This window comes from Panthera tigris, chromosome A3 (genome assembly GCF_018350195.1).
Source record: "Panthera tigris isolate Pti1 chromosome A3, P.tigris_Pti1_mat1.1, whole genome shotgun sequence".
Classification (NCBI taxonomy): domain Eukaryota; kingdom Metazoa; phylum Chordata; class Mammalia; order Carnivora; family Felidae; genus Panthera; species Panthera tigris.
Window position 1 is genome coordinate 80,251,765 of NC_056662.1, and position 25,786 is coordinate 80,277,550.

A 25,786-nucleotide genomic window follows, 5' to 3' on the forward strand; every position below is an offset into this window, starting at 1 on the left:
TTTAATCTGGCCAGATGGGGCAAACTTGAGAAAGATTTTGACTTTCCACTCTGTTTTGCAACAAGAAAGGCTGATTTTTTTTCCCTTTCTTTCTTTGTTAGAGAAACAGAGATCAGGCCATCCCCAGAGAAATGAGCAGGTGTGGCCATTTATAAGCATGTCTGCTTATATTACAAACCAGCATAAGAAAAGTTTGAGTTGGGTTGAAAAGATCTGCTAAACAGTTGTAATGTTTCACCCTAAATCCTATTTATTCAGTCAAGAGCTGATCAAGCTGGCAGTAAAATATCTAGTCTACCCAAACCTTTAAAGATCTTGTAATTTTATTTTTTATTTTCATCCTATCTTCAGTAGCAAGTGAATAGGTGCACTTTGGTAATCCTTGCCTCTGGACAAGCACAGAATTTTTTTTTTTTTTTTTTTATCCTTTCTGAATGCCTAATAACAGAGCCTTGCTTCCTGTCTAATGATGAAAGGGTGGCAGTCAAGTTCTTTCTCTTAGTTTACTATAAAATTGAGGAATTTCATGGACCATTTTGAGAACAGAATCTTGCGCAATACTAGCTGTATTAAGTAAAGCACTTGTAAAAAAATAATTAGATAAGTTAAATGTGTTTAACCCGATTAATAAAAGTCCAGTTACTAAGACTGAAAGTAACACAGTTAAGCACAAAATATTTTGTTATTAAGGGTCGTAAAGGATATGGAATCATGGGTTTGTTGTTAGAAATAGGGTGCTTTGTTCTGCTATAAACACAAATTTAATGAGCAAAAGATGCAAACTACATTATTTGAAATAATGTATTTTTAGTTTTGTTAAAGCTTATTTCATGAAAATGTGTGTAGACATGTTTCTTAGATAGAAAGACTTTTCAATCTGTATTTTTCAACTGACTGAATAAAAATATCTAGTGTTATGAAGGACACCCATGGGTGGGTAATGATCTCAGCAGCTACACTGACAGTTTCTCATGTTCTAATTCACCTTCACAAATCCATGGCATCATTTTTTGGCTGGAGTAATGTCAGTTGGTGACATTTGCAGCAAGTATAAAAAGGACCCCCCATGGCAGCCATTTTTATTTGATTCTTAAGATCCAAAGGCTGCTGAAAGAACAATTGAATGAAGTTGAGGATTGGGAGAAGCTTGATTTTCTTTTTCTCTGTGAAATGAAACTCTAGTCTTTTTCTTCCCCTTCCCCTTAAAAGCAAAAGTCTGCTAGGGGGTTGTAGCTGTGTCAAAGCCGCTGGGATGCCACTGCTGATCACTTTAATTACTACGACTAAGGAGGATAAAATTAAAAGTAGCACCATTGAAGCAGTGGAAGAAAGCTTGCCTAGATGTCGGTGAACTGTGAAATATAAAAATTGCATACCAATACATTTTTATGGAAAGGAAACAAGGAATTACATTACTTATTCCTGAAGAGTTTGTCCTTAAATTGTTCAAGTTTTACTAGTGCATCTATCTATGGCAGATTGTAGACCATTTCAGAATGATAAGGAAAATAGTAACTTGATATCCTGTGAGGTGGACTAAATATTTTTTCAATTCATGTCCAGAGTGGTTAGTTCTGATCCATTTTCTGTATTTGAAAATACTTAAATTTGTTGTACTGAAATACAAGCTCTTTGCACCAGAACAAGACTCTTGCCTGATCCTGAAGATGTTAGCAAAGAGAAAAGTAAAGCTGAAATGCACTGTGTTCAGCACTTTTGTGAAGGCTTATAATTTAAGGTTGGGAACCTAAGTTTTGAATGAATATAAGTAAGTTACTTTCTCCTCATCTCTGTGTATTCAGTAACACAAAGGGTTACTGATTTGTAAAGCCCAAGAATAAGTAAAAAACTGGGTTTTAAAAAAAAAATGACAATTTAACAGTAGGGCCTCAGAAACATTCTCTGAACACCAGTTATGTGATAGATACGACTGATGCTTTGAAATCAGACAATGATTTTTCATTTTTACTATGCCATTTACAAGATATATGACCTTGGGCAGTGTATTTAAGTGTGATTCAATTTCTGTCAAATCAGAGAGATAGTAATTTACCTTGCAGAATTCTGACTACGAAATGAGACAACATGTGTGAAAATACTGTGTGCAGGCACAGAGGTAGTATTTACTAAAAAATCTGTTATAACTTGTTTTATAAAAAGATGGTTGTGGGGAGGGAGGCCTTCCAAAATTGCAGCTTTTATAAACCCTCCAAAGAGTGCATCCATTTTACAAAAGCTAGACTATCCCACATAGTAGTTTAATTCCAAATAACACTATATAGAAAAAGGTAAACGTCATCAGACCCATTCATAGAAATAGGAAGCCTAACTACTTCAATTTACTTAAGTTTATTTAAACTAGGCAGGTAAATGGAAGATATATAAATTTCCCAATGTGTTCAATTTTTCAAGTGTACTTTTTCTTTTTAATGACAGCAGTCTTCTGAGTTACCTTACCTCTGCATCCCAGTGAGAAGATTCCTCCTTTTTTTTTTTTTTTTTTTGTAGCAGACATAGTAAACAAATGATTTATTTCCAGCTGTGAGTTTTTGTCTTTGTTGAATGCAGAATAGTCAGAACAAATTGCAATAACACATGGGTCGGTTTAAACAAACCATTATTGTCAGAAATACTCATTATCTACATATTTGAGCAGTTTGTGCTGAATACCATACAAAAAAACTCATCGTCCTTACTGCCTAGTCATTTTGTTCCTTTGACATAAACAGTATGTCTCTTCTGAGTAAAAGATCCATAGATTTTGTTGCTAACTAGTCTGTAAATATTACTGCAAAAATCAACTTCTAATGGAGCTTGTATATAAAAATTAAAATGAAATAGTTTTTCTTATAATGAATCTGGACATTAATATTATCAATTAAATTAAAAATTGTTGCATAATCAATTGCTATAATTACAAGCTTTTCCTTTTGACCTTAACAATTAACTTCTATTTTCTCAGTTGGTTCTTTGTCTTAAGGGAAGTTAATGGGTAAGAAAACAAACAACACAGATATGCCATCCCACTGGAGAGCTCTAGGCCCAAGCAAAATTGTCTCTGTGGTGTTAGGACATTAGTGGAAAAGTAAATCAAGGCAATCTGATAGGGAACTAGAATTCTGTCAATCAGGCTCAAGATTTTGTGCTGTGTCCATAAACTTTGTTTACTGTAGGGTTTTATGAGTTGTAACCTGCCCTTGCAGTCTGTTAATGAGGCTAAATCTTGCTACTTGAGAATTGAATTACAGCACACCTCTGGGCTAATGGTTATAAACAGAAAGTCCCATTAGGGCTGCATTCTGATTTGTTCATTTGCATTTTTTCTATTGTATAGAGAACAATGACGGGTAAATAGGTACAAACAAACAATTTACATGGAAATTGATAAAGTGTCCCTAATTAGTATTTAGAGTTGGTTTTATTAATGATTGCCTGTGTTAAATTGCACTCTTGGTAAGCTCTCAGAAACATTTGCAGATAGGAGTATTATTGGGGAAGGTGGGAGACCAAGAGGAGGTAGTAGCTTGTGAGAAAAAAAATTAGGTTCCCATTTCATATTTGGAAAGGTAGAATCATTTATTTCATTTTAACTCAGTTAAGATGACCCAAGACCACTTCATCTTAGCCTGAATCACCAAATTCCAGCTCTGCAAGAAGTTATTATTCACGCAGTGAAATTCACTTAAACCCAGTTGCCTGAGGCATATCAAATAATGGTTTTTATTAGCACTCTTAACTTTTCTTAAGTTTGAAAGATGAAAGTTTAGTAAAAGCTCAATTTTCCTCAGTTGGTCATGTAATTTGATACTTTTGGGGATCAAATAGTTTGGTGGTTAAGAGCAAGGCCTCGGTACTCAGACAGACCCGGGCTGGACTCCCAGTTCTGACATCAGGTCTAGTTGGCGTGAATTTAGAATTCTAAACCTAAATATACTCATTGGTAAAAATCAGGGTGTGAAAATTAAATGAGATCATGCATATACAGCACTTAGCACATAAAAGCTAAGAAATATTCAGCAGCCATTACCAGAATCATCATTATTGAGCTTGATATTTTCCACGTTCTGAAATATTAGTAGTGAATTGAGGATTTATGCATATTATTTTCTTTTCCCGTCTTCAGTCTCACCCTGTCTGGTGCATTCTACTCCTCTAACTACAAATAAGCTTGTGTCTCTAAATACTAGGACAATTTCCCTTGAATGTTAAATCTCTCTTCTTTTGCTCCCACCACAACTACCACCCACCCTAGGAAACCTGCTATCTCATCTTTTCCTTCCTTCTCCCCAGATTATTTTTTAAAATAACTTTTATTATAAGAGTAGTACATGTATATTATTGGAAATTAGTAAATGCAGACAAATGAAAGTAAGAAAACAAAAATATCACATTTCCACACCTAGATATCTCCATCATACCAACTTTGTGAATACCCTTTGAAGTCTTTTTCTCTACATATATATGTGTATTTATTTTGCCAAAATGATAAAATGAGGTTATTACTACATAAATTATTTTTTTTCAGTCAAATTGCATTTCCTCTCACTTAATACGATGGTTATGTTCAAATTTTTGTAATTGATTCAGCAATGGCCCTTACAGCTGGTTTGTCCAAACTACTAGCTAACCTGGGATTATATGTTGTATCTATACAAATAGGACTATACAGTTAGGTTTCTTTTGGTGGTGATGGTGATTGGTTAGTTGGTTTTTGTTGTGTGCTTATTTTTGTAACTTTCTTATTAAAATGACCAGGTCATTTTTCCTCAATGTCATACCTTCTAGATTTACTTGGTTGCTTCCTTGCTGTGTCATTTATCATGTTTTTCTATCCTCCGTGTATATGATAAATTCGAAGTTATACTGAAAGGCTTAGTGGATTCATTTTAAACATTTGCGCTAGAATATTATTGGTGATGTGCGTTTCATGTGCTTCACATCAAAAAACATATAACATATGGTTGACCCATCATTAATGATGCCAAGACTGACCAATAGATTAGTGGCCCCTAATCCCTGATTTCGTTCTGATCTCTCCATTTACGAGTAGGCTTTCTCCTTGCCACTAGGAAATAATCTGTGTGGTGTTTCTTAAGCATATGTTCCAATTACTATTGCTCTGTAAAAGCTACCCCAAACTTAGTGGTATTAAAAAAAAAATTATTTTTATGCTCACAGATTCTGTGGGTCAGGACTTCAGACGGGACACACTGGGGATGCTTTGTCTCTGTTGCATATTGTCTGGGGCCTCCACTAGGAAAACTTGACCCTTGGGGTTGACTCAAAATGGCTAAAGGCTGACATCTTCTGAAGGCTTCTTCATTCACATGTCTGGTACATGGGCCAAGGAGACTCAAGGCTTAACTTTGCTGGCATGACAGCTGGGTTCCCAGAAAGTAAAAAATGCAGGAATTTCAAGAGAACTGGGCAAAAAGGATATGGCCTTTCCTACCAAGCCTTGGAAATCACCCACAACACTGACATGTTCTACTGATTATAATACAAGTCACTAAAGCTGGCCCAGATTCAAGGGGGGAGGAATTAAATTTTACCTCTTAATGAGGGAGTAAAGTCACATTGCAGAGAACATGTGGAATGAAAAACACTCTAATGGCTATCTTTGGAAAATATAGTCTGCCACAACATAATATGACTATCTAGTTTGCCATCAGACATATATCAAAGAGCTTAAATAGCTGTTGATAATCCATGCCAGAGTCATTCTTTTATGAATGGCAAAGTTATGTTTTTGTAATCTTACCTTTTAAAAATTATAGGTGGTATTATTTTGTAAAATAGAGCTTTTTTTCATTGGCTGGGACTATTTAGTTACCCTAAAAGTGAGTTTTTACTGGCAGGACAAGATAATTGCTGGATTCTTTTCCTCTAATTGCCAATTTTCAGAGGAGTTATTTTAAAAGCTGACTCAAATGAATTAATACATCCTTCTAAGAAACTTAAAAAAATTTTTTCCCTTTTTTCTTTTCCTCGTTTCTTTTTTTTTTTCACAAATCTTTTTTTTCTACACCTAACATGGGACTCAAACTCATGACCCCAAGATTGACAGTCACATGCTCTACCAACTGAGTCAGGAACCCCCGTCTAAGAACTTTTTGAATATCACATTGAATTGATGACTTTTCATTGATTCAATGTGTGATTTCATTGATTCAATTCACAGCAGTCATTGTTCTTTTTAATACTGAAATTGTTTCAGTTTGTTCACTAGGAGCTTCAAGCATGTCTCTGGGTCCATTTGATACCCCTATTAATCTACTCCTATTAATCTTGACAGCTCTCATTTCTAGCCATCTCAAAATGTGTGAAAGAATTGCCTAGGTTTGAGCTCTACCAATCTGTTATCTTCCTCTGTTCCTAATAATATTGCCTACTGAGTTTGGTTGCCCTTTTTAACATTCAGACTCACTAACCTATCACATTTACTACAGTTGTTTGTTCCCTTTATCTCCTGATACATGAGTGTTCTAGTTCTTCTCTTTATCTATCTCCTTTTCTCTTCTCATCTGAATACAGATATTTTCCACGTTTCAGTCAGTAGCTGCCCTTTTTCTTCATAGTGTCTCTTTAAACAATTTGATTTATCCCCGTGATTTCAGCTCTATAGTCCTAGTTTGACTTCACTTCTTAACATGAATTTCACTTTCCCATCTACCACCTAACATCTTCACTCAGATGTCCAGGCAGTCTCTCCAACCCAGTGACCCACCTAACTTCTGACTACCATCTCTTACCCCAAATGTCCTCTCCCTCCCTTCCTATTGTTCATTAGTTTATCTATTTTTATTTTTAGTGCCACAGTTTTGCTAGTTGCCCAAGTTTAAAACTTCTGAGTCAACTTCTTTCTTCCCTCCACATCCAATCAGTTACCAAGAATTGGTATAGGTACCAGTTCTACCTCTAATATGTTCTTACAATGTCTCTCTCATTTCAGTTAGCATCATCCTACTTCTGGATCTCATTACATCTTCCTTGGACTGTTATAAGAGCCTCCTACCTAGACTCTTTCCAGTTTCTCTATGCCACCCTATCTTATATACTATTGTTAGATTCATCTTTCTCAAGTGACACCTGTGATTGGTCATTCTCCTAGACACCAAATAAACAAATAAAAAAACACAACACACAAAACCAAACTTTTAGAAAAATGTTTATCTATTTGTTTTTGAGAGAGAACACAAGCAGAAGGGCAGAGAGAGGGAAACACAGAATCTGAAGCAGGCTTCAGGCTCTGAGCTGTCAGCGCAGAGCCTGATGCGAGGCTCAAGCTCATGAACTGTGAGATCATGAGCTGAGCCGAAGTCGGACGCTTAACCGACTGAGCCAGGCACCCCCAAAACCTCACTTTCTTTAGAATAAATCACTCTGTTGAACAGGGATCCTATAGTCTTATCTGCCCAGCTTTATTTTTCTTGCCTTGTCGTTCTGTTACTATTTTTGCCCTATGCTCAGGAAAATTAGACTATGTCCTTCTTTTCCATTGTACTTTCTTGCCTCTATACCTGTGTATTGTTCCTACTTGTGGTTTTGACTAGTGACCCACCTAACTTCTGACTACCATCTCTATCCATTTTCAATCCTGCTTGTTCTGCAGACTCAATTCTAAAACTATGATGCCATGATGCCCTCTGTTTGTCCCTTAGCCAAAAATGTTCTTTCTACTGAACTCTTCAGTGCAATTTGATCTGATCTCCTTATTGTGGCCACTTTATCTTTCCCTCTATATTATAAACATTTGAGAGTATAAATTACAAGTTTTCATTCCTGAAATTTCTATAGCAAGTACCAAGTACAAAGGCGTAGTAAAGACCAGAGATACGAAGATAAATTAGATGTAGCTCCTAATTTCACATAACTCAGTTCTGTTGAGAAGGAGGCATTTGTACAGAGTTAAAATGTAACTTGACAAATAGTTTCAAAAGTAATAACACACACACACACACACACACACACAGTACTATAGTAACATAGATAAACGAGACTTTATTCCACCAGTGGGGAGGAGGGAAGAATAGTTGGGAAATTTAGTGGATTTAAACTGAATCTTGAAAAATGAGTAGGAGTTAAATCAAATGAGAGAAGAACATTCCAAGAGGAAATGACATATTCAAATCCCTGGGTACATGAAACTACACTACACAAGCAATTCTATATAAATAGATGTGAACTTTTATGGAGGTTGGGAGAGGTTAAGGGAAGATAGCACTGTAAGGATATGTTGAAGCCACGTTATTTCAGGCTTTGTTTTGTTATGATGCCTTATTTTATATATTTTCCAGTTTATAAAGCAATTTATAAATTCATATCAATTATTATAATTCATAATAGTCCTTTTTTAATAGGCAGAAATTTTAGTTATTTAATATTCTGTAGTTTGTACTTAAATATTAAAAAAAACACATTAGATTTTATTTTGCCTTCTTAATGAGCATTTAAGAGAAGAGAGACTTAGGAATGGGGATAGTATATCAGTTACCCAATTCTGATTTTAAAACTGCCAACAACTATGACTTGTGGAACTAATATAGTGTCTCCATTCCTACTCCAGCCCCCTAAAAATTCTGTTTCATATATTTGATCATGTAGTGTAGCAGCCTTTTCTGCTATCAGAGTTGTCTATTAGTGCTCTATACCTTTATTAGAAAACAGCAAGTTAAATTCTATTTTATAAAAATAAGGTATTAATTGAAATTGTTTTTGGTATTCTTTTTTTCTATAAGCCTGATTATTTTGTTAACAATAGCCCCTTCTATTTTCTCAATAATAAATATTGCCAAGCATTCTTTAAAGGCTAGTTTGAATTTTTAGCAGACATTTTAATACAATAATTTGTAAATATTTTTTTAAAAATCTGATTGTAGGATGTCTTTTAAAAATGGTGTGACATCCAACTGATATAGAGCATCTTATTTATAATGTGGGCCAAGCACCATGCTGTAAACCAGTTACTATCATGATGATCAGATTGAAAATGAAATTGCATTTCTGTCAATTACTGAGTTGGCAACTGTTCAATATATCTTAGCAGCAAGATGAAGAGCGACGTCGGCAGCTGAGAGAGAGAGCTCGTCAGCTAATAGCAGAAGCTCGATCTGGAGTGAAGATGTCAGAACTTCCCAGCTATGGTGAAATGGCTGCAGAAAAGTTGAAAGAAAGGTCAAAGGCATCTGGAGGTGAGTTAAAGAATCTTGTATCATATTCTACAGACAACCTAGAAATCTGCAGTGGACCTTTTGGGACTTTTTATTCTTACTTCAAAATGTTGCATCAAATACATAAAGTTTCTAACCTTTTGATATGTTGCAAAGAACCTATAGGAAGCTTAGTAAATCAGATGATAACTCTTGCTGTTTTCCAAATCAACTTTTTGGCTTAATTTTTACTTTCTTAGAAGTACTTTCTTAAAATATGATTTGGGAAAAAACTCATCTAGACTTTGGTTTATGATTCCCCATTACTATCCTCATTAATTATAGTTAGGAGTGAGTAAAATGCAATCAGGTCCTCAACACCTAGGTCACAAGACTTGTTAGTGGTGAGCTTTGGCATGAAAGAGTTTTGCTTTGAATTAGATCTTTAGAAAGTAGCTTTAACAATGATCTGGCCTTATAGCCTGACATGGAAGAATTTTGAGTAAGTCCCATATCCATTTCTTCTTAGTCTCCTTATTCTAAGAAGGTCTTCTTCAGTATCCACAGAAATTATTCTAAGCTTGATGTTGGGACAAGGATTACGTATATAATTAAAGGCAATTTTGGTTTTGCCTCTTAATGCTCACCTTGGGCATCTTTAACTTGGAACTTTTTACATTTTTGTTTAAGAGGAGTATATTCAAGAGGCTTGTGGGTTTTTGTTTTCTTTTTTTTTTTTTCCAAAGGTGTATAACCTATTTATCTACCAAAACATGCCAGGTACTTGTCCTTAGTTAATCTTAGAATGCTAGGATCATTCTGAAGAGTAGGCAAGTGTGGACTTGAATAAGACCTTAGAGAACTGTAGCAGAGGTAAGCTATTTCTAGGTTGATGATAAGTTTCTTCTAAGTAAACTGAAATTTACTGCTGTTATTTCTAGTTGATTCCTTATTTTAAAAACTTAGTGTTGTAGAGAATGCCAGCTAATGCCTGTAGTATATAACTTTATGTCTCATAAATCTGAAAGCTGCTTCCCTAAACAGCTGTGTGTCTGTTCCTCTGGTCTTGTCAGAATGTTTTTATCTTCTTAAAGCCTTCATCTTACTTTTCAACTCCCATCACTCAGAATTTTTAATGCAATTTCTACCCTCTCTTACTACAGTTTTATAGTAACATCAGTAACTACTCATGGCTACACACTTATATAATACTATCATAATTTGCTTTTATAACTATTAATAACAAGATGTTTCTTTGGTATCAGAAAAATTCCAGGTATTCTAAGTAAGTTGTAAAAATCTTTGCCTCCTTGTATCTTGGAATACAGAAAAAAATTTATATTCTTAACCCTTCAGATAAAGTGTTCTAAAGCTACTAATGCTCCCTTCCTGTGGCATTATAAACCCATAGGAGAACAGTAATAATAGGATAGAGAGGTATCCAGTGTCTCTCTTATTTTTTTCTCAGTGGTGAGCAAATAATAACACTATTTTAAATAAGCTGTAAACTCTGGGAAGGCTAAGAATTAAAAGTTTTAATTATTAATTATTACTATTTGTAGATAGTTTGGTTAATATTAAAATGAAGCCTCAGGGTTCAGGCAGATGTCGCTGGAGAACAACAAAGGCATTATCATAGACCATGAGTGGAGCTCACTCTCAAGTCTTCTCCAGCACTGGTGCTGACTGTCTCTCAATGCTCTCTTGTCCATGTAGTACCCTCCTGATCTGTTCTTTTGATGAGCTCTACCAACTTTATCCCTTCTCATTTTTTCTTTCTCCTCCTAGTCTAAGGTGGTACTTAATCTACTGTTTAGAAGACTCAAGCACACTGATAATTCATTTTTTCTTTCTTGTATCTATTTTTATATCTTTTAAATCTATTTTATTTTTATGGATAAACTCTTTGCCCCCATCAATCAGGTATTTGCCTTCTAATAGTCAAAGCCAAGCTTTTCTGCATCTGTGGAGAGTCATAGGAAGGGTCATCTGTGTAATTCGTCTTATCACTAACATCCAATTCCAGTTGAGGCTAAGCCAGGACTAGACTAGATGGAGAGACTTCCATCAGTGTGACAACCCAACGAATGCATATCTTCCCTACTTGGTAACTAGGGAATGTGAAGACCTGATTTTGGCATCATTTAACAGTCAACAGTCAACAAAGTAAATAAAAGACGAGTGAGGATTGGACCTGCAGAATCCAGGATTAGATTCATTCTAGCAAAGAAGTGTAGACTAGAACAGGGAAAGCCAGGTGAAATAAAGATGGGATGGGATTCACCAGATACCTTATGAAGACTTGTCAAAGCTAGATTGTGTTCCCTAAGAACCAGAGTGATCAGGATCCGTTTCACCTGTGGGATACACTATATTTTGGATACTGAAGGCAGCCACATATCAGATGGTAGGCTCTTAATCAGAGCTAAGGTTGACCCACTACAAGTGGAACAAGGCTATTGCCTGATGGATATCGGTCTGTCTTCATAAATATGGAGCAGACTAGGTCTGCTCAGAAGCTGTTGAGGCTGGGAGTAGGGGAAGAGACCTTTAGGACAAGGGAGAGGGTAAAAATCCTGCCTGAAATTCAACCATTATACATACACATTAATCTAGTGAGCCATGATAGTCACTGTGCTAGGCCAGGATTTAGCAAACTTCCTGAAAAAGGCTAGAGTAGAGGGGCACCTGGGTGGCTCAGTTGGTTAAGCGTCCGACTTCGGCTCAGGTCATGATCTCACAGTTTGTGAGTTCAAGCCTTGCATCAGGCTCTGTGCTGATAGCTCAAAACCTGGAGCCTGCTTCAGATTCTGTCTCTGTCTTTCTCTGCCCCTCCCCCACTCACACTGTCTCTCTCTCTCTCTCTCTCTCTCTCTCTCTCAAAAATAAATAAAATGTTTAAAAAGGGGGGAAAAAAAGCTAGAGTAGATATTTTAGGCTTTGAAGGCCATATGGTCTCTATTTAAACTATTCACTTCTGCCCTTGTTACCTGAAAGTAGCCTTGAACATTATGTAAATTAATGGATGTGCTAGTTATTTACCCCAAAACTATAGTGGGCTAGATTTTGCCCCCATGCTATAGTTTGCTGACCTTTGCATAGCAAATTAGAAATTCACTTGGATTCACAAGAGTCTAATTCCTAAGGGAAAATGACCTTATGAGGTTGATAAGTCAGGGGGAAAATTAACAAATTAGTATCTACTCTTCCACTGTCTAGTGGGAATCATCAGGTCTGAATAAGGAATAGTGTGAAAGGGGAGAGAAATTAGTAGGGACCAGCCTAGATGGAGGATGAGGATGGGAAGATTTTGGAAGCAGTGATCCAGAGGAACAACGGAGGGAGTGGTCAAGAGTTGAAATAATAATGTGGAAGCATAGCCTGGGGAATGTGTTAAACACGATTGTTACTCAGACTCAATGCTTGCTTGAAACACTTGCTTTTTTCTTTTCTCAAGCAGCAACCTGCCTTAGTGAGGAAAGGAAACTTAGTAAGTTTGAAGTGACGCGTATTCAGCTTCATGGTGTCCACAGAAAATATACACAAAGCATTTTAAGCCAGGTATATAGCCATATATTCAAGCAACCCACTTGCATCCTCTTGCAACCAGAAATAGCCTAATTCTTGTGAAATAACAGAATCATATCTGTCCAAGGAGCTATAGCTTTTACTTGTCTTCCTTTTGACTTAATTTTAGGGCATATGAGAGAATCAGGTGATATTGTGCATACTACATGTTTTTTTTCAATTTCTGCATCATTCTGTAGTTGTAGACCTATAATTTTAAAATCCTGGTTCTAGGGGACGCCTGGGTGGCTCAGTCAGTTAAGTGTCGGACTTTGGCCCAGGTCATGATCTCACAGCTTGTGAGTCTGAGCCCCGCATCAGGCTCTGTGCTGACAGCTCAGAGCCTGGAACCTGCTTCGGATTCTGTGTCTCCCTCTCTCTCTGCCCCTCCCTCACTCACACTCTGTCTCTCTGTCAAAAATAAACATTAATATCCACTTAAAAAGAAATCCTGGTTCTATGTAGCAAACTCGTGGGTTCATTTTATTATATTGATCTTTACTTGACAAGGTGCAGGTATTTGGGGACAAAGTTTGGTACTTTCATTTTTAGCTGTCTAGTGTTGTGGTTGGAGAGTATGGCCTGAATTTCTGCTTTGGGAATTAATAAGTTTTTATTTTGACAAATTAAATGTTAACTTTTTGTTAATGGTCCACTGACACTTGGAAAAAGGTATCTATCCTGTTTTAAGATTATATTGTGTCATATCTTTATTATATGTTATATGGTATATTAAATATATATATTTTATTCATTATACATATGTGTTTATTCTATAGCTTATCACTTTGGTTTGAGTTAGGTTAGTGTCATTTAACTTTTGCACTGACATTGTTGCCTCTCTTTGATTTATATAAAGTAGTGTTACTTTGTTTTTGCATTTCAAGTGTATAAAGGAAATGTGTTTTTTTTTTTTAATTTTGTCCATGAATATGTTTATATTCTGTCTTATCTTCATTTCAGTTATGGCAAATAGATTTATCTAAATTTGCTAAACCAAAATGAAATATTGTAGGTCTTCAATAATTTTTATATTCAGCTTCTGTTAATAATTATGTTTGCATTGCGTTTTCTGTCTTATGTTTGATTTTATTATCATTGATATTTGATAATTGTTATATTATAAATAACTATATATAATATATATTATGAATAAAAAATGTTACCTATAATAACAAGTTATTAATTTTATAGGGGACTTCAGTGAGAATTAAAAAATCATGATACAAGTGAGAAAATTTTTTCTGAACGTATTTTCTGAAGTTTTTTCTAAATATGTTTTTATGACCACTTCAGCTTCTTTTTGTGAAAGTGTGGATATTCTTTTTTTACCATCACCAGATACCCTGTTTTTCCATTTAATTTATTTATAAATGATAAGTGTTGTAAGACTAGCCTTATTGCTGTGCTATGAATATATCACTGGGATTCCCATTTTGCTTATAGTACTGCTCAGCATCAACTGGAATGCACTTTCTCATTCCAGTACATAGCCAATCTCCTTTTACCTTTTCCTACATACATTATATGTGCCATATTTATAAACCAACTTCTGTTGGATCTCTAATTTACTTTCCACCATCCTCACCTGCTGGGTTTTCAGTGATTAGCCATGAAGATGGAAGGATGGATGGATGGATGGATGGATGGATAGATAGATAGATGTCATACACATAATATGTAATATCTTTCACAAACACACATGTACTTTGTTTCTGCTAGAATGCATTTAGACTATTACCACAGGTGTGAAGAAATGTGTTGTAACAGTAACTGTTGAAAAGAATTCAAGGGATTGGGCTAAAACTGAAATCAGGGAATGAAAAGTAGAAATCCATTCTTAAGAAGACTTGAGCTGCATAGATCAGTTTTTTACTCTTGCTTTCTCAAATAGTAATCCTTTTATCTGAGGTTAACAATACATATATAAACACTCAGCATTGTTCATGAGTGGTAGTGTAAATAGAGTTCACTTAGCTGGAAATAAAATGAATGCCACCTATTTAACGTGACACTGGAACCCAGTATACATGGATAATGAAGGGAAATAAAATTTTCTGCATATCCCTGGAAACTGAAAGTACCCATATCTGACCACATTTCCAGACTTAGCATTTCTTTTCATAGCAATGCCATCCTTTTAGTCACTCAGACTGGAGGGTCAATTTTGATGTCTGCTTCACCCTTCTCCTTCTCAGTATTTCTCCCCAACCACCCAGTATCCCATCAGTAGTTTTCAAATTGCATTATACCCACTTCCAATTCTTGTATACTAGGTTGGGCTCTCTGTGCTGCTTGCCTGGAGGTTATAGCAGTCTCTGACCTTGATTTCCTTTCAGTTCTCCAGTCTGACATCTAGGTCACCAATCTCACTCACATCAAGGATGATGTCACATACATTGTACACTTCTGTGGGCAATCCTTAGACCACTTTTTCTTTCACATAGGAAGGCATATCAGACTATAAGCAAGAGTGATATTTTAGGAATAATATTAAAGCCATTGTAATTTATAAAAGTCATAAACTTCATTGCTTATATTACTATTAATTATTTTATACATATTTCACAACTGATTACAATAAGACACTTCGATAGAAAATTACTTTATAGACTACTCTTAAAGAGTTCAGTGCTGATCATGTTAGAACACCAGTATCTCTCCATTCTTAACAAGTAAAATTTAAACTTCCCATTCTGCCCTTCAAGGCTCTCTGCAGTTTTACCTTTCAAGTCTTACCTCACATTATTTCCCTTTAAAATGCTTTGGAGGTGCCTAGGTGGTTGAGTCTGTAAGTGTCTGACTTCAGCTCAGGTCATGATCTCACAGTCCATGAGTTCAAGCTCCGCATTGGGCTCTGTGCTGACAGCTCACAGCCTGGAGCCCGCTTCAGATTCTGTGTCTCCCTCTCTCTGCCCCTACCCCACTCAGGCTCTGTCTCTCTCTCTCTCTCTCCCAAAAATAAATAAACGTTAAAAAATTTTTTTTTAATTTTAAATGCTTCGAAGGTTAATGCTTCTGAAGAACAACTCCTGGTACTGTTGGCAAAGAGAAATCTTTTCATTTTTTGAATTTGCTCTGTAACTTATTTTTATCCCATAACACTTACCTGTTGTATATGGTTTTGTAATCACTTGAACGTATATCTTTAAGGTGGAATAAGATAAACTCGGTATCTCCTCAACATCTAGCAGTGTTTTGTAAATTGTGGATACAATATGTAGTAGAAGTTTCTGGAATAAACAAATGAATGAATGTTGAATTGTGCTTTCACTCTAGATTAATTATGGTCAGTAATAATTAGTAGAGGCTAGTTGGCAGCAACACTCTAAAAACTACTGATAGTGAACTATCTCTGACAGAGTAATACAAGGAAGTCTTATAAACACTTTTTTAGTCCTCAGGAAATACTTGTTCATTCACGTTTACTGCAAAATTACTTAGAGAAGAATTTTTAAGGATAATGAAGATGCTAACATTTATGAAATTAGTTGTGCTAAGCCCAACTGATTAGAAAATATCTCTCAACTGATTGTACTTAAATAATGTAGCCAAGTATAATGCCTTGGCAATTTGAAAGCATTTACCAATGTTTTTCCCTAGGGGAATTTATTAATCTTTTTTTTTTTCTTTGTTGTGTTCTTATAAATGACATACATAGTATGTGGGATGTCTTCAATAAAAGTAAACTATTGTTATTAATATTAATGATCATAATAAGTATTTACTTGGGAAGGCCCAAAATCAAACACAAAGGTATACAGGGAAAAGGACAAATATTGAAGGATGAAGCCAAAAGTATAGAATTTTGGAATTTCTCACTTGAAATGATGTTGGAATACCTCATTATTGATAAAAGTTGCCCAATAAAAGGTTAATGGTAGAGTAGTAGGGATATTCTTTAACTTTCAGGGCTAGACAGGTATTTCTCCAAAAGGTACACTGCCTGTCAGTAACAGAATTTAAAGCTAAACCTCTTACATGCAAATCAAATTATTGCTGTGCTTTTTCAAATGCATAAAATTCAAAATTACTTAACCCAGTTTTATCACTTGGATTTAGAAAGGAAAAAAGTATATAAAAAAAAACTTTAATGTAAAAAAAAAAAACCTCAACTAATTGTGATCCAAAACGTTTTACTAAGTGTATAAAAACTAGCGTGACTTCCTCATTTCCGTGTATTTAATTTTCAATACTAACTTTTTTCAGCTTTCAGTCTCCCAAGATGTACTGTTCTAATTGTTTCTGAACTTTCTTTTGCATAAGGTACTGTCTGTTCCAGTCTCAATCATGTCTCTTAATTTTTCCATAATGATTTCATGATAATATTCATTAATAGTGGAAAAGCACTCAAGTCTTCATACAAATGATATAAATATAGCTACAAGTTTATGTAGAAGGATTTGTTTCTTTATACATTTATATCTCATAACTGCTAAAAAGGTGAAATCTAGAAATATTATTTGATGACTTTATTAGTAAACCAACTTTATTTTTGTATGTCTGTTGTTAGAGATTACTTACACATTACATTTTAAAATATAGGGACTTGATGAACTCAGTGATTCAGAGACCGCATGTGACAAATTGTCAAAACCTTTGTAACTTCTTTGATGTGACAATTCATCTTTGACATATGAATGTAAAATACAAATGTTAATCCAGTAGTGAAAAGTGACTTAAAACTGATTTCTTGCTGATCTGTGTCAGACTATATCTGAATAACTGTCATTAAAATACTGGGTTTTCTACTTTAGTGTTTTGGATGAATGATATAAAATAGAATAATATACTAACATTATTGCTACATGTTCCTACAGATGAAAATGATAATATTGAGATAGATACTAACGAGGAGATTCCTGAAGGCTTTGTTGTAGGAGGTGGAGATGAACTTACTAACTTAGAAAATGACCTTGATACTCCCGGTAATTTCAAATTATAAATATTTTGCATCCAATCCTGCTGCATGGCACACTTTATAATTATATTTTTATTATTACCTCATCAATAATGATAATAAATTCTTTCTGTAGCTTTATTACATCTTATGCCCTCACAAATCATTTAGCTAAGTCCACTTTCCATCAATTTTATGTTATTTTGTTTTAGATTTAGTGTTAAAATTAGCAATACAATTGGAATAAATTATAGTTTGCATTCTCTTATTACTAAAGTTCATTTTTATATTTTATGTTATATGAGACAACTTATAGGCATTCAAACATTGGTTCCCATCTCAGCATAAATATTTTGATGTGATGTTGTAAGGTATAGATGTAGTATCTATGGAATACTTCAAATGTAAACCTCAACCATGGATCAGATTTTCTGACTTGGTTTAGAATTGATAGTCTTACTTGTAATATTATTTTGCAAATTTTGTGCTTACTCTAAATATTTACATAGTACTAATAAATTAATTTACACTATTTAATAACTAATTACAATAAGACACTTTGAAAACTGCTTATACAGACTGCTATTAATCTCATATCTTATGTCAGTAAATATTATACCAATAATCACTGAGTTGGTGTTTAAAATATAAAATACTCTTGCTTTAAAAGTTGAGTGTTCTAGATGCATTACCTTTATAAGTCAGCGTCAGATAGTAATCAAAAGCTTTGTATACCTGAGAGGTTCCATAAATGCTTATTGAATTGAATTCTTCTAGCAGTAAAAAGTGTTTGGCAATCTCTCTAGACTTAAAAGTGAGGAAGTGAGGTCCCTAATATTTATCTTTTCCTGTAAAAATCTAAAGGGAGTGAAAACAGGTATTCTTTTTCCTAACCCTGGCATGGTCCTGCAGTGCTAACCTGTTTTATTGCTTCTTCTGTTTGAAACCTGGTGTTATTTCTCCAAAATATAATCAGCTAAGGACTTCCTGACTTTAGGGAGCACCCAAGAAAACCCATGCCCTTTCTCAGTCACTCCTTCATGGCCTAGTGTTAAGCTACACTTTTACTAAATGGAAATCAGTATATTTATAATTGTGCAAATCCAGGGAGATGCTGATATTTAAGGAAAAAATTTAAATGTTTAACCCCAAATTAGGACTACCTTTTATTTCTTTCTATTTAAAATATAGTAGATTTCTTTTTTCTTTTTGGAAAAGATTGTTGTTGCTTACCCACCCCCTTACCACAACCACCACTGAAGGCTTTATCAGAAACCAGTAACACTACTGCTGAGGGCATTTACAGGTATAGAATTAAAGCCTCAAGATTCAGTTTATGGAAGTATAAAATCATTGACAGTAAATGATACATATTTTCTGATTTTGCAGTAGAGTATGAAGATAGGAAAAATTAGTCATTTCTTAGGCAAGGTGGGGGGAATTTTCTCATTTTAGTTACAGCAACTTGGTGGGCTACTTTAATGGTTGGTTAATATTAGGGCTAAGGGCACCTGGCTGGCTTAGTTGGTAGAGCATGTGACTCTAGATCTCAGGGTCATGAGTTAGATCCCTACGTTAGACACAGAGATTACTTAAGAAAATAATAAAACAAATTTTTAAAAAAATGAAAGTGACACTTCCAATACTTCATTCACATTAAAAATATATATATTAGGGTTAACCAGCTTGACTCTTGTCCTTTTTAAAAACTCCTTCTTCATGTATGTCAAACAAAACACCTCTCAGTCTTTTTGGTTTTGGAGTTAAGTAAAACATTGTTTACAACTCTCAGGCATGCCAGTAAGTGTTGGCCTGTACATAGGACAGACTTTCCAATCCACACTATAGTTTAGTTCATGGCAATAAGAAATAGGAGTGCAAATTGGAATCTGGAAGCACGTAGCATGTTTTATGATTTTTAGCCTTTCTTTATTTTCCCCAAAATTCTTTTTTTAATATGTATATAAAAGTCATAATGTTTTAATAATAAATTGTTTAATCTTTATCTTGATTTGACCATAGTTCATCAGATATTGTTTAAAAGAGAAGCCTGGCAATATAAACTGACCAATTTGCATGAAAGTAATGATAATAGCATTTATTAAGAGTCTTATAATTAGAAAACTTATTAATCTTTATGAAAAATATCATTCACCAAATGGTTGGCATGTCTTTTAACAACCATTTTATTAAACAGTTCCTTTGAGTGAATTTGTTTAAATATAATTATTTGTTTCCATTTGTTTCTGAATTATTTTATTATTAAAGATTAGTGTACTTGCTAAAATTAATTTGAAATTATTTATTTTAAAAGTTGTAGCTATGTTTTATTTATTTTAAATTTCTATCCATAATTATTATATTCCAAAATATGATTGTTGTGTTTCTGCCCTCTAATTTTAAGGTATTTGTTAAACATATGCCCTATTTTAATGCTGGGTATAAATGTACATACTTAAACATTGATTCCAACAATGTATACATGACTGAGTCATGTTGAGAACTTGTTTTAATATGGTATTATGTGTATAAATTTAATATACTAGAAGAATTGAAAATGAAATAATGTAACAAGAATAAATTGTATTGCCCCTTTTAGATATCTACTTTGTAGATAGTTTGTTTTATTATGTATAACCTATGCAGTTACTTATATAAATGTATACATCGAATGCAGGCTTAGGTTTTCAGGTAAACATAGCTACTATTAACTATATGATGCAACTGAATGGTCTTAAGGTATGTTGACTATATTCTTTAAGGGGACTGATTTGGGGAGAAAAATATATATGATTATATATACATGTATATGTGTGTGTGTGTATATACATGTATATGAAGAATATGCTAAGAGATTATATCTTAGTTGTTCCCACTACAAAAAAGAAATGATAATTATATGATGTGATAGAAGAGTTAACTGATGCTACAGTGGTAATTATATTGCATTATATAAATGTATCAAATCACATTGTACACATTAAACTTATATAATGTTACATATCTATTGTATCTCAATTAAAAAAATGTATAGTTAACATACCTAAAGACTACTCATTTATACTATAGTTATATAGTATGTATTACAGTTTATATATATATGAAGAGTTGTGCATTTGTCAGGTCTGATAGGTTCCTTCACAAATCTAATGTCTTTTTTAAAAATATAGTAATATTTTTGTGATGTCTCCTAAATTGATAGCCTACATATCTCAATGCATCTCAGTTATTCATAGTATTTGTGTATTTAACAGAACAAAACACTAAGTTGGTGGACTTGAAGCTAAAGAAGCTCCTAGAGGCTCAGCCACAGGTGGCAAATTCACTTTCCAGTGCTGCACAGAAAGCTATAACTGAGAGCTCAGAGCAAGACATTAAGGTAAATTGTTTAAAATATTTGTCTCTGTGTGCATTCTAGCTTCCACTGGCACTTTATAAACCTAAAATCAATTTCTTACAAGTTCTTCACATTAAGATTAAGATAGACATTTTTTATTGAATAGCAAATCAATTAAGTAGCAATATGGTAATCACTGCTTTCCAGAGAAACTACTACTTTAATTTGTTGTGTTCATGAGTGTAGAAACTGTTTTCAACTTCTATATGTATGTATATTTGCTAGGAAGAATATTGCTAAGAGAATTCCAGCATTTTTTCTATTACCCTCAACCTCTGACCTGTTTAGATGAATTAGGATTAATGTTAATTAATAACTGAAGATGGTATGTGGTTGTATATAAAGATACTTGCAAGTGTTGTGTGCCAATATGAATCTTAACTTGTATAAGTAATATTTTAGCCAAATGTCACATGAAGATTATTATTATTTAGGCTATTTGTACTATCCTCAACAAGCCATCCTTCTTTTCCTCTCATGGCGTAATTAATATTTCTGTAGCTTTAGGGCACTTCTAGTCCTGTATAACTTTTCACCCACCTGCGGACTATGGGGACTGCCCTGCTGACTGAAAGGATTTCCTTCCTCTGACACACAGATGCTTTGAAGTCCCAAAACAATGACTTTCATTGCTTTTCCCTTATACTGTTGGTTTCTATAAATTGGTGATGAAAGTGTGTGGCAGCACCAGAGGACTTTTGGTCTCTATCTTTGAACAAAAGGAAGCCTGGATCAGGTCTGATTTTTTGCGTTCAATTTAGCTTTCTGCAGTGGATTTAATGCAGAATGATGCTGGCCTAAGAATAATACAATGGATTGAAAAGGCTAACTGAATTAGTGGGTTTAGAGGAATACATTTGTAAAGTGGCAGAAGTCCCTAGTCATAAAAACGTTTCTTAAGATGGGATTTGCTGGCTAATCGCACTGATATTTCAGCATGTTGCCAGGCCTCAAAAAATTTAGCCGTGTTTGTTTATTTTGGTAAAGACTTGAGTTTTAAACCATTGGGCAGTTATAATAATAGCTATAAGAATACACACTTTTCTTAAACAAATAAATAAAAGCCAAAATTGTTTTTATCCCAGCTACATAGCTAGCATAGTATGTACATGATACTAATAATAGAGATATTCTGTAACTTGAAAAAATAAAATGGGAGTATTTTCATTCTTAAGGTTTAATTGTCTCAATAGATGAAATTGTTTCGCTATCTAAAAATCTCTTATGTGGTAATTTTTAAAGTTATTTCAACAAAAGGTGTGCTTTAAACAGCTTGTCTTTGTGTGGATCTTTTTAGTTAAGATTTTTTAAATGGTGCTTATAAAGAACATATAGAGTCCATCTGTTCTCTTGAAGCTTTCAGCATTGATTTGGGGTTTTATTTTTTTTAATAAAATGCAGTTTACACGTTTATAAATGAGGCATTCTGTGTTTGTGGAAAAGGATAAACTGTTACCTTCCCCTGAGGATTCTGTATCCCAGGCCTCCTTGAGGCTAGAGAATAGGCCATTGGAGGGCTCCCTCATTACTGATTGTCTCAATGCAGAGGAAGGGCAAAGTCTTGGTAGCTTTTGATAACCAGTTTCAGCATTCAGCAGGCTTAGCTATTAGTCATGCATCTTAGCCTTTCCCTATTTACTTTCAAAACACTTAATAAAAATAATAAAAGATTAGGTATAAAATGAAATATTTGTTTGGTACACAGCACCTCGGTATCTGCAGCTTCCACACACTGCAGTAGTTCAGTCTTCTGGGATATTTCTTGTTGATAGAACCATTTGAATTTGTTACCAGTATTAACATAGGAAGCTCTGGAAAAGATAATTGTAGTTTCCTTAGCTGTAAAGGGCTTACTTACAAATCTGGCTTTGGAAAGTTATAGCTGATGAAATGCAGTTCAGTGGGGTAGTATTATAATCCTACCTTTTAGCCTTCATCCAGCATTAGTGGTTTATCTCAATGGGCATAAAATTAGAAACTAGTTCTTCTTGTCATACAAGTCTGTGGGACTGTACAAACCGATGGGGCAGAATAGTGGGGGACCAGAAAGAAGCACCATGGCTTTTAAATTATACATATCATTGGGAGAAGACACAGGGGTTTACAGCATCTAATGAATCAAAGTTATCAAGAGTGATCCTCCATCTAAACTATGTCTCCCAAAGTTTTGGTTACAGGCAACAGCACTTGTAGTTGAACTACTTAGAGCTCTTTGAAATCCTTTTTCTTTCACAAAGTTTCTAATTTGGCATTCTCCTAAATCAGTAAAAGTTGTTCTGCTAATATGTAATTTCACGTTTATACAATCAGGATGTCTTAACTACGTTTGTTTTACTTTTAGAATGGCACAGAAGATCTCCGGACTGAACGATTACAAAAAGCAACAGAACGATTTAGAAATCCTGTTGTTTTCAGCAAGGATTCTACAGTCAGAAAAACTCAACTTCAGTCTTTCAGTCAATATGTTGAGAATAGACCAGGTAGGAACACTTTTAAAAATGTTTTCCCATCTTATGATTTAATAGTATTTAGCTATATATATATATATATATATATATATATATATATATATATAAAAGCTGATAGTGTAAATCCACATTTCAATACACAAATATCAAGCTTTATAATAATTTTACATGTCTTTCCCCCTTTTTTTTAAGAGATGAAAAGGCAGAGATCAATACAGGAAGATACAAAGAAAGGAAATGAGGAGAAGACAGCGATAACTGAAACTCAGAGGAAGCCATCAGAAGATGAAGTGCTTAATGTATATTAATTTTTTGTGTGGTTTCATGATTGCTGATAATTCCAAACTGTATGTGGAAATAGTGCCTTTATTTGTTAAAATGAGATGTTAGGTTTTTTAAGATGTCAATCTCCAGTGCATTCAAAGCAGAGTGAGAGGGGTGCACTGTTGAATTAGTCTGCAGTGTGGTGATAATTGTCAGATAAAAAAAAATGAATTTTTCAGAGTTCCACAGCCCCAGCTTCCTTGAGACATTTCCATCAGGGCACTTCCCATAAAGAGATTCCAGTATTGATCTACCAGGAGGATTTTAATTATTACAATAGCAGATACCGCAGAGCTGCAGTTAGAGGGAAAAGTCACATGAGACCTGCTAGAATTTCTCAGCCAACCCATTTTGTTGGCTTGGGTTAATGGGTGTTCAACCTTTCCATTATCCAGATCAGCCGTGAATTACTAGCTGAATGATGTTTGCATTAATATAATATATATGGTAATTTCTTCACTTAATTAACGGGGAGGTTCAGCTCAGTAGGGGTATGGGCTGATCATGTGTAAAATTGATTTGTGAGGGAAATATTTGATAGACCGCAGGGAGAAAGCTGCTTTTGATGGACAGCTGCGGGACAGAAGCAGGAAGAACAAGTTTTAACTTGAATTTTTGTCTGGAAGCATAGCTCTCTAAGAGCGGTGCTACTTTTTTATTATCTGTAGTTTGTGTAAATATTTTCATTGTTTTTACTGTTAAAATGGTCTTTGCTGGATTTTTAAATCCTTATAAGTGCACTCAGAATTACAGACTACAAATTAGGGTCCTTAAAAACTTCTCATTTTTAAGTTGTACTAAGACAGGTTTTAGTACACAGAACAGCTCACTCATATATCGAGATGGAATATTTGGTATAATTTGTAAGTTGCAGAATACTTGAGTATACTGTATACTCACACTAAAGAAATCTGGTAATAAACTTTGTGACTGTTTTTAACTGAGCCAGTCTGTAAAAACAATGAAGTTTATATGTTGCTTATCATTTCTGCTTCCTTTTATCTTTCTTACTCATGTTGTCTTTACAGACTATGTTTGTTTTGGCCCTTTGTATGGGAATGAAAAAAGGAAAGTCCTTTTTGGAAATGCTGTGCTATACGGCAGATAGGTTATTCCAGATTTTAAAGTTACCATTTACATTTATTCTGTTATGATTTTGTTATATTTCATATTGAGATGGGAGAATATCCATTTTTATGGGTCTTTAAAAAATACAGTAACTTATTTGATCACACTATACTGAAAAATTATCAGTTTTATGATTTCCTAAAATACATTTGATCTTTAAGTTTGTCAACCACCAAAATCAGTTTAACAGTAAGCTGATATAGAGTTCACATGTGAATTTACCGGTTCCAAAGATAGATAAGTCATATGTATGGTTAGATGTGTTTATTGATCATGGTGATTCCAGAATATGCTCATAAATAACATAATTCTTGATTTTGTTTCTTATTTAAGGAGGACCCAAAGATAATTCCTCAGGGATTCTTAGAGATTAATATGCTTCTAGGTAGGGAAGGGATTTGATAGAAGAGATTTTTCATATTTGTTTCTCTGAATACATAATGTTATAAATTCTGATGCTAGTAATGGTGGTAGTGAAAGTAATCACTTAAGCATTTCTTCAGTATTCCTCAGCTACTTGGGAAACTTAGCTCTGGAAATGTCACAAGGTAAACAGGTATTACAAAGGGAGCCATAATTAATCTCTTTGTAACTCTACCACAAGTAATAACCCTACCCCCTAATGATTTAAATGAGTAATATGAAAATAAAAATTAAGACTCTACTGGTACTTTATAATAGAACTGCTACTTCAAATAAAACTTCTAAGGATAATTTTTTAAACATGGATGATTGTAAAAAGTAACATTTCAAATTGAAATCCAAATTTGGTTAGATGGGAGATTAACCAAATCAGTGCACTAGTTGCATTAGATCCTTGCAGCAAGGTTTGAAACCACCTGTCAAGTTAGAA

General features: G+C 34.2%; 1 protein-coding gene across 18 annotated transcripts in view; it reads left to right on the plus strand.

Moving 5' to 3' along the window:
* Positions 1-25,786, plus strand: part of EHBP1 (EH domain binding protein 1) — a 368,736-nt gene that overhangs the window by 299,150 nt on the left and 43,800 nt on the right. For 14 of the 18 annotated variants that reach the window (XM_042981497.1, XM_042981498.1, XM_042981500.1 and 11 more), the window contains 5 exons: positions 9,044-9,191; positions 17,537-17,644; positions 20,871-20,995; positions 23,355-23,493; positions 23,674-23,780. In XM_042981497.1, coding sequence (XP_042837431.1) covers positions 9,044-9,191; positions 17,537-17,644; positions 20,871-20,995; positions 23,355-23,493; positions 23,674-23,780 — 627 coding nt within the window. The remainder of the gene's footprint in view (positions 1-9,043; positions 9,192-17,536; positions 17,645-20,870; positions 20,996-23,354; positions 23,494-23,673; positions 23,781-25,786) is intronic. The other 4 variants (XM_042981506.1, XM_042981507.1, XM_042981502.1 and 1 more) reach the window with 3 other exon arrangements.